This window comes from Pteropus vampyrus, unplaced genomic scaffold, assembly GCF_000151845.1.
Source record: "Pteropus vampyrus isolate Shadow unplaced genomic scaffold, Pvam_2.0 Scaffold24, whole genome shotgun sequence".
Classification (NCBI taxonomy): domain Eukaryota; kingdom Metazoa; phylum Chordata; class Mammalia; order Chiroptera; family Pteropodidae; genus Pteropus; species Pteropus vampyrus.
Genome location: NW_011888805.1, coordinates 2041865 through 2052531, shown reverse-complemented (window position 1 = coordinate 2052531; position 10667 = coordinate 2041865). Strand labels below are relative to the sequence as shown.

Genomic DNA, 10667 nt, shown 5'->3' with positions numbered 1-10667 from the left:
AGATGTGTTTCATATAGCAGGAGATAGATGTCAGTCATGCATAAGGACTAGGAAGTATAATAAAAACTAGAATAAAATTCTGGAAAGCTACTCCTTGCACACCATTATTACAGCCTGTTTTTAAATAGTTAATAGAAATTTAGGCCCAGTATCATAGGCCAATTGTCTTACTCTTTGTACATTTGTAACTTTTTTACTTTTACTCCTGTCAGCCTTATAATAAGGAAATAAAGGAAGAGTTTATTATCATTCTTCTCACCGACACATGCAAATTCTAATTTAGGATGGTTGAAAAAGAAAAATGGATGGGAGTGAGTTTGAGGTAAATCTGAAGAGCCACAAAGGGATCATGTTATTAAAACCAAATTACTAGCCTCAAATACTTTCTGCAGTACAGTGGGAAATAATAATGACAAATAGTTAAATGATACAATATAGATCATTAAAACCAATATAGTTAATAGAAAACTGTATTAATGAGAGAGGAGGAAATGTATCATAGTGGGTTGGAAGTTCAAGTGAGTCCCTTATAAATACTTAAAGGAAGATCACTGTTATGGAAATGAAAAGTAGCGATATGCCCTTTATCAAAACTAGTGTGTTTACTCAATATACTACATATAAACAGACCCTTTTTTGAAAAGATTTTAAATCTCAATCAAGATTTGTGATCTCAATAGTTTAGTCAGTATCAAAGCTCTATTAAAAAATAATTTGCCTTTCACATTTATTTTTGAATAAACCAAGAGTCTCTTTGAAATAGAAAATTCTACCATCCTGAGTTAACACAAAATTATTTCTGCTATCTCCATTTCATCTTTATCTCAAAGAACTCAGATCGCTTCAATGAACACTTTAGTAGTGTTGGAATTTTTTTAGTACTGCATCTAAAATATATGTGTGCGTATGTGTGCATGTGTGTGTATTTATGCATGTATGTGTATGTATGTTAAAATGATAAACATTTGTTAGGTTATTTCGAATTGAAAGACATCCAGAGCCCCACAGACCATGATATAAATTAAATGATGCCTTCAGGAGTTGCCAGGTACCCTAGAGAAAAATAAAAAGCTGTAGGTATTTTCTGTGTTTGTTTAATCATATTAATTTGGTAAATATATTCAAGTAGGATATGCTGAAAACATAGTTGGAAGTTTTTCATGAGCAATCACAGAAGTATGACAACCAGTGGTAGGCATTTTCAGTTAAGGGAACAATAAATCTGTAAATCTGCTTGTTTTATTTTTATTTACGGCTTATGTTGCCTATTTTTAGGTTGGAAATACTAAACATTTTTATTATTTTATATTTATGTTTAGATATTTTATCTTGCTATTGCTCTAATATTCAGTATGTTAAGTAAAACAAGTATTAGTAAATTTTATACATTCATGTGTCTCTTCAGTACCAGAGATGACAGTGATATTTTAAAAAATATATGCATCTTATAACCATTATCTTGTTTAAATCTGAATTACATTTATATGAAAAATAAGTATAGCTATTTCTATTTCTAAAATGTTACTGAGCTCATTGTTACTTATGTGTTTTTTTTATATAGGATTTTTGAGGATCTATAAGTGGCTATTTAGCAAAAATTACTTGTTTTTTAAAGAATAACCTTTTAAGTTATTATAAAAGTAATTGGATCCTGCCAATGTTGGCAGGTTTTACTTGGTCTGTGAAGAGACCTCAAAGATATTTTCCACCGGGCCAAAGAAAAAGTGATTTTGTGGCAAATTTTAACCTTATTTATTAGGGTTTGGTACTTTCACTGAGACAGACAGACACAGACACACACACACACACACACACACACACACACACACACACACACACACACACACACACACACACACGAACCTTTTTATTTACTGTCAGTTATGTCTTAGATATTTGCTCCTACCAGAAAACCTTTATTCATTTGGCAAATGTTTACTTAGAGATTTCTGCAGGCAAAACACTCCACTGAGTGCAAAGGGCATACAATCATATGGGGGCCCAGCTTTTCAGAAGTTCAGTCCAGTGAGAAAGATCAGATGTGTGTAAACTTAAAATATAAGGTATCAAATGATTAACATCAGAAGTATACAAATAAAGTATTATGGTAATTCAAAGGAAGAGGAATGATTTACTTACAGCTGGAGCAATTGAAAAATTTAATGAATGAGATATTTTAACTGTATTATAAAGAATAGGTGGTTTAACTCTGATAAAAGTCAATTAGAATATTACTCAGAATTGCATTTATAGTAAAAGATATGTGTTTGAAATTTAAAAAATACTATGAAAAATTAGAAACACCTTTTTAAAAGAAAAATGACAAAATCTTAGAAGTACTATCCTCAGTATATTAAAGATCTCTATGGTAATAGTAGAATTTATATGTTATTTTGAAGTTTATATCTAGAAAACTAACTTTAAAATAAATTGTGCCAGTATAATACTTGAACAGGATTCTTAGTTCTACCAGATAAACCTTCTTCAGTTAACTAATATCAAGAATTTTTACATTTTCTTTCAAAAACAATTAACCTCTATTCGTATTTTTATGTGTTCTCTAACATACATATCAAGATTTGACCAAGTGGTTGTAACATGGAAAAATTTTTATAGGTTAGAGTTAATATTTATATATACTAGGGATTGGTGCATTGTAAAGATAATGCACTACCGACTGTCATTCTTACTGTGCTATTTTAAGAATGTTATTAACTATATAAATGACATGTCCCTGTGTCCAGTAGTGGGGAAATTTGTTTTAGAAGTTACCAGATTATTTTGTTTGTACTTTTGTCTGTGACAGCTCAGTGTTCGTGACTGACTATGTGCCTGTTCCTTCCATTGTCTTCATTTGTGTAGGTTCTTCATCACCACACAATTCAGATGATGAACAAAAAATGAATAATTTTATAGAAAAGGGTATAGTATCTTTATTTTAAAGTATTTTCTTTTAATTATATTTAATTCATTTAGTTTACTTTGAATAGATTTTGACATTTTATATCAAAATATTATTTTCAGTGAAGACCAAAAGCAGAAAGTTTTCCAAGATGGTAGCCAGTGATATAGGTAGGAAATAGAAATTTCTATTTTGTTTCTAATCCTTGCTATATGCAATGCTAACTCAACACCAAAAAAATTATCTAATGCATTGTATTTCGAATATATTAATTTGTTATTCCTTTCCTAAATAATCTCTTGGGCTCTGTGTCTTCTTAACTCATCGGGGCAACAATTATTAAAAATCAGTTGAATTGGGATTGCAGTTCTTCTTCTGACTTACAGTGTGAATTATTCTATTAATTTTCATTTTTGCTTTACTTTAAAATAAAGCAGGGTTCAATTTATACCATAAACAGTACAATTTTATACTCCCATTTTTAAGTTTTTATTTCCCTTAGAGTGTTATTTGTATTTTTTTCTACCTTTATTCCATCCTCCTCACATTTTTAAGACCCCAAATTTCAAAGTAATGTTTCTCTAAAAGATTAACTCTTTTAGTCTGTAATCTGCACTATCCTTGGGTTAAATGGGAATTTTCTAGGACACCTTCCCCCAAGTAAAAATGAGCAATGAAGAGTACTTTATATTATTCCTTTTGATTGTTTTTATGAATATACTTTGAAATAAATTACTCAATCTAAGGTTTTCAAAGTTTAAAAATCATGGACAAAAGTTTGACAAAGTCCAACTTTGAGGACATAATCAAACTAAAGTTTTTGGTTACAAAAATTTGAATATTCTCTAAAGATTTTTAAAGGTTTGAGAAACACCATTTTATAAAAAGAGAATTAATTTAATCTTTGATTTAAATCCAAAATTTTTGTTTATACTATTATTGTATTACTTATTTCTCCAAAACCCCCTACTACGTATTCTAGAAATTAGGTGAATTTCTAGACAGCAAGAATATATTTACTTTTTTTTAAGTGATAATTTTCATTATATAGTAAAATTAAATTTCAGAAATTCTTAGAAGCAATATCTGTATTGTCTGCATGTTGTAAATTGAACCCTGTTTAATCATATTAACTTGGCTGACTGTTACACTTCTGGTTATTTTTTAAATAAGGTGGTTTATTCTTGAGCAAAGGCCTCTTTGTTAATGGAGAATTAATTATTTACTTCTGTATTTGTGTGTTTTAATTTAATCAGCTGGTAATAGTTAAGCTGTTTTAATTATATACTAGCATTATAGCATAATACCTTTTCAACAAATTTTTCTTTAAAATGTATTCTATCTTAATGGTACTTTAGAGGTTATTTTACTGTTATATAATATAAAAAAATTAGAAGTGACCTTCCTATGTAGAGTTTACCAAAGAACTTTTAGAATTCAATTACCTAGGAATTTTATCTTGCATGAAAGGGACTTTGTACATAATTAAATTTTTTAAATAATTTCTAATTTTTGATCCCGAAGTTATAGTTCCTTTATTAAATGTATTGACTAGCTTCCCATTTGTTTCTGTGTTTTGAATATAATATGTAACATGGAATATCTGATCGTGAATATTTGAAAAACATCAGTTAACACATTTCTTAGGACTGAGAACATTACTGGAAGGATAGTTCTTTGATAATGTTTCTTGCTTTCTGTTTATGTATTGGCAAGTTTTTCTTTTTGTCATGCCAGTTTTTATAGTTACATTTATTGGGAAACACGTTAACTTTATTCAGCTTTTGAAACTTTGTTACTTATAAAATTATACATAATTATTTTTCATCTTCAGAAACCACTGTTACATATTCTATTTTATATATAATTTTGTTTATGTTTGGAATTTTTCATGTCTTTTTAATCCCAAGATATATCCCAAGGTATAAGAAGGAAAGCTCATTTCTAAATTTTTTCTTCATTCAAATGGAAATTGCCCCATTTTAGACTGTAAAGTTTTTGCAGTTTAAAAAAAAAATGGCAGTTTATCTCCCTACATTAATGTCTAGTTTTGTAGTAAGACTTAGCATAAATATGCTATTGAAAAACATGTAATGTGTCAATGAAACATTGGTAAAAACCTTATAGGATCTTATAAAAATCTCTCTGTCAAGACATGTTTTCCATATAAAGCTATTATGTCAAAAGTGCCAGGACTCCTTGAATGTTGTGACCTCACTGTTTCCTGTCATCCGGTCCCATAGTTGCTTTGAAGTATCCTGAACCTCCTAAAATCATCTCCTGTCTCTTCCTCAGTATACGAACATTTATAGCTTCAGCTTTAGGCAGTTATGCAGTCACCCAATAAGGGAAGGCCTAAGAATTAAGCCTAAAACCTCCAGCGCTGTCACTGGCAAAAGAACCACTGTGTGAAAGGCTGACAGAATGTCTTGGCTCTGAAACTTTGTCCCATAGTTTCACCTACTCGGAAAGTTACTTCAGCTCGTTTCATATTGGAGAAGCCAGGGAGAGGGATAGGTTGCAGGATGCCATCCTCTCTTTAACACTCTAACCCAAGCATGGAAAATCAACCCTGTTTGTACTGCACGACAGTATGGCTGAGATAGCTGGAACGATAAACGATAAAAATATGTATGTATTTTAAATATACTTAACAGTTAGTTTTGCTGGTACCGTACCAGCCCTTTAAAAATCATTTTTCTTATTTAATCCACTCAGTAACCTCAGTGATCTACTTACTGTTATTTCCCTGTTTTACAGATAAGGAAACTTGAGAATTAAAGTATAAGTAATGTATCTATTGGTCACAAGCTGGTGAACGGCAGAGCCAGCATTTATGCCCAGGTAGCCTGACTCTACTCTTTGTCCTCTTGACACTACAATAGTACCTCTTAAGACAATTTACTGAAGGCCGTAAGGACTCAAAAACAAATCCATTGAGTGATTTACAATTAGCTAATCTGGTTATGGCCCTGCTATCTGCATGGTAACCTGGAAAAAAGATGGCTTGTGTTAAGTACTGTCCTAGCAGCAGATCATGGATGCCATTTTGGTACCATCACCCAAACATAATATACAGTGCCTAGAAAAATACCTTCCTTAAAGACCAAACTCAAGGTAAAGTACAGCAAACAATAGAGTCCCCTAACCCAAGTATTCACAGCGTAGCTTCATTGTTTCTTGACGGATTGCTAATTCAGGTAAATGACTTTCTTCTTCATGTATAAGACCAGCAGCTTAAAAAGACATAACTTTCACCTTGTGAGTTTAACAGCAAAAATATAGCAGAATATAATGCAATTGTAGCATCCCTAAAGAGGTACATGTGTGTAATACACATATAATGATTTGTTTGCCTATTCATACTTTACGATTAATTTTCATTATTAAAATTTTAATGATCAACATTTCCAAAATGAATAACTTTCCTATAGTGTGAGGGATGTCTGTAAATCATTTAGAAAATGAGATTGGTTATCAAGGAAAAAAATTGAGTCTCAAAGAAGTTAAGTGGCACATCTAAAGTAATATCCCATGGTGATCACCTAGTTAGGAAAAAAATCCAGGTCCCTTGACACTTGTTTTACTATAGCATATCGCCACTCATGATCTCTTTTTCTTGTGCTGTCTTCCCAATTCTTTTATATTTACAAGCTGAAAAATAAATTCTTAGAGGTCCATTTTGAGTTTGCTGTATGAATGAAAGTTACGTATTAAATTAAGTAGAATTTTAAGTTATAAAAATTATTTCAATTCATTGTAAAACTCAAGTTAGTGCCGATATTTTTACTTATATTCCCCAATATTCAACCCAAAATGTGGCTGTTACATCTTATAGAAATTCTTTATATTTAATCCACAACATGGCCATTGAAAGAGAAGAAGCTCATTTTGAAAGAGAAGATGAGTCAAGTGTGCAGTAATGCCATTTTTACAGGTAACTTCAATATTTTCTACTTTCAAAGATTATTACCCTTAATTGATGAGGAACGAAGTTTCACAGGCAGATACTTTAAAACCATTGTACAGATCTGAGTTCCTCTAATTAATTCTTTTTTCTTTTTTTTTTTTTCAGGATGACTAAAATCTGAAGAGTATGACATATTTTGTATTCAAGTTTTAATTATATTTCTGATGTACTTTCTGGTAAATTTCATAATAAAATCTGCTCGGCGAAGTCTTTTTGTTTTGTATCCCAGTATTTAACTGTATGTGCGTTTATCTCTCTATAGAATCGTCTTTTTCTTACATATACAGTGCTCTTTCTAAAAACAACTTGCTGTTTGTTTTCTAACATAAAGAAAATTAGTCCAGATGAAAGTTATATTACCGAATAATTCGTCAACTATTGTTGGAGCAGAACTATTAACCCAGCCACGTACGTTCTGCCGTTATTCGTCGTATTATTTTGCTAGGGCCGCCGTAACAAGATATCACATACTAGATGGTTTAAACAAAGGACGTTCATTTTTGTCTAGGATACTTCTGAAGGCTGGAAGTCAAAAATCAAGGTGTCAACAGATTTGGTTTCTTCTCAGGCTCTTTCTTGCTGTGTCCTCACATAGTCTTTCTTCTACATGTGTGCTCCCCTGGTGTTTGTCTAGATTTCCTGCTCTTACAAAGACCAGTCACATTGGATTAGGGCCCACCCTAATGGCCTCATTTCAACTTAGTCACCTCTTTAAAGGCCCTGTCTTCAAATAAGGTCGCATTCTGAGGTGCTGGGCTTCAACATATGAATTTGGAGAAAATAGTTCAATCCATAACACTTATTATGTTAAGTGTATCTAATACCTTTTATTTTGTTGAAAATGAACTTTGAAATGTTGCAGAATTTAATTATAGTGATATCCTAGACATTAAGTTTTATGAATTTATGGAAAGCAAATAGAGACAGGAAAAATATCAAGGACAAAAGCTCTAGACATTCAAAAATTAAAAGAAATTGTTACCAAACCTTTACCGGACAGGTATTAGTATCTTTTTAAAGGTTTTCCTTCATTTCAGTTTATAGACATGTGTTCTATTTTTCCAAAATTCATCTTTTTTGATTGATAGGCCTATATTTAATTTGCCCTCTTTTTCTCTTCATTTCATTTCTTTTATGAAGAAATTCACCTTTTTTCTATAGAAGTAAATTTCCAATGACCTGTTTGTTTACTCATTTACTTATTCATTAATCACCGTGTTTATTCTGTACACATTAAGTGCTAGACACACACATAGATGCAGTATTTTCCAAGATAATTCTGTTCCAAACACATGGAAGTTAGATAGATATTAATATCAGTTCAAATGGCTAGTAAAATAATGTGTGATAAGTGATAAGAGTTTCTACTTCTTGGTCCCACTTTTCCCCTTGGATTTTTACCATCTCCCATAAGCTGATTTTTAGTCTTATTACTATTCTGATTCTTTTTACTTAATATACATTTCAACATTATCCTTGAAAGGGGTAGCATTGGATCTCTGCTGGTAATGAGAAAAGTGATATTTTCACTTTATTCTAATTATTGAACATCTCAGTATAAACAAAGATCAAGTTTTTGGCATCATTTTCATATTCTCATAATAATAAGGCCTTTTACCTTTTATTGTTGGTATGCTGGTTACTTTAAAAATCACATTCTGTAAAAGCAGAAATTATATTTCTGTGTTCCTTTCTTTCAAGAAACCTTCCTTAGAAAAATAAGAGGTAGAACACAGTGGGTAGAAAAACTAAGAAAATTACAAAGCATCTGTTTAATTTCAAAGAAGCAATAAGAATCTTCATAATTGAAAAACTTTACAAAGATTTCTACAGTTGCAAAGGACTAAAAAAGTATAAATCATGGCGAATGTGTCATCTGTGGCATAATGGTCCCAGCAGACCTCTTGCCCTGAGATTTGCTTCTCTTGAACATCATGCATCTTTCCTTGGTATTGAAACTACTATTGCAAATGTGATTATAGTGATCAGATATAACTTCATTATTGCTACCGGGAACGTGCAGCTCTTTCCTGCTTTCTCAGCCAGCCAGCTTGATATCCTCAGTCAGGTTTATAAGGAGAGAGCAGAGACTCAAGTTCACAGCCTATTGAGACATATCTGTGATATCAGTTTTCCTCAACTTGGAAAACTTTACTTTTATTCCCATTGTTTTTGCTTCGGACAGAGGCATAGAAAAAGAGAGCTAGTTTATTCTCTCTAGTGACAAAGGACTGTAAAGCTAGGAAGATACTGAGTGTAAGGGACAAGAGTTAAAGAATACACACTTGAGAAAAAAAAGCAATTTGTCTTTCAAGAATTTATTCAAATCATACGTCTTCAGTTTGAAAGCCTCGATGGAAGTTGAATAACTTCAGGACATGAGCAGAAGCTTCTTTACAAGTGCAGTGAAATCAACTGACAAGGTAACTGGGTTGTCAAGAGCTTTTGAGATTCTGAAGAAGTAAAAAAATGAGCATCAGAAAATTGCTGTATAAAGTCTGCAACCATTCATCATAAAATTATACTGAAGAACAGAGTATAAACCTGGACGACTGATTGGAGCTTCTCCAAAAGTGGATCTGCCCTCAAGGAGGTTAACTAAATAGACCTGAAAACAACTGTATTCCCCAGAAGGAGTCACAAAAATTGAAAGATACAAACAGCCTGAATTTCAACTTGAGACCTTAGGTTTTGCAACTTAGTAGCAGACTACTATTAGTAGCCTCCCACTCTAATAGTCACAATGCATGAGGCTCTTCCTCCCAGGCATTGAGCAACATGCAATCCAGGACTGTCATCCCTGAGAGTGAAGGTAAACATGTGATGAGCCCCACTATCTCTCCAACTTGCTGCCGCAGAACGCTTTCCCATTGCAGTGCAGGATGGGTAGAACCCAAGTGCAGTTGCAGTCTCATTAAGCTAAGATGGCAGAAATTGGAGTTCTGGCTGTTAGTGACTGGAATTTGTGAGGCAAGGCACTGAAGAGAAAGAACTGCTCAAGGAAGAACTAGAAGTCTGTATGGAGACCTAGTACAGGTCCTTGCCTCAGAGCTGGGCTGCACATGGGCTGAGTAAGAGTCCACACGGCCTACTGGCAGCCACCCGCTTCACGAGAGGGTGAGAGCTGACCAGTGATCCCAGCGGTCACTCAGTGGCACAGTGCTAGGAGTTGTTACAGTTAGGCCTTGCCGAGCACCTCAGTCATTCTGTTGATCCCCAAAAGGCCACTCCTGAGGAGTACGGATCACTCAGCATTAAAGCCATACCCTCAAACAACTTAAACTGAAATAGGTCCACCCTAACAAAGAATAAAACCAAGCATGGTAAAACCAAGAGGATCCACCAGTAATTTAACCGCATGGCAGAACAAAACACCTCTTAAGGTTGATGCTGTAAACCAGACTCCCTTCAACTGTGTCCAGTGTTTAATCAAAAGTTCCAGCATTTAATCAAAAGACATGTGAAATAAAGATCCACAATCAAAAGTAGGAAGGCACGACCCATAATCAAGAATTTAAAAATCAGTACTGACCTCAAGATGACCTAAATGTTAGCAGCCAAGGATTTCAAAGCATCTGCTATAAATGTTCAAATACTAGAAGGAAAAATGGTCATAATAAGTAAACAGATGGAGAATATCACAGCAGAGATAGTAGAAACTCTGTAATGAATAAAATGAAAATTTTAGTACTATAAAGTTTAATATCTGAAATGATGAATTTACTGGATGAGTTTAGTGTCACCTAATGGAAACTACAGAAGAAAGGGTTATAGAACCTGAAGACGAATACAAAC

General features: G+C 32.8%; 1 protein-coding gene across 1 annotated transcript in view; it reads left to right on the top strand.

The window, feature by feature from the left end:
• Nucleotides 1-10667, top strand: part of STXBP5 (syntaxin binding protein 5) — a 156354-nt gene that overhangs the window by 117809 nt on the left and 27878 nt on the right. Inside the window, exons 21-23 of the mRNA XM_023528328.1 lie at nucleotides 2863-2922; nucleotides 3025-3072; nucleotides 6780-6934. Of these exons, the coding sequence (XP_023384096.1) occupies nucleotides 2863-2922; nucleotides 3025-3072; nucleotides 6780-6934 (263 nt within the window). The remainder of the gene's footprint in view (nucleotides 1-2862; nucleotides 2923-3024; nucleotides 3073-6779; nucleotides 6935-10667) is intronic.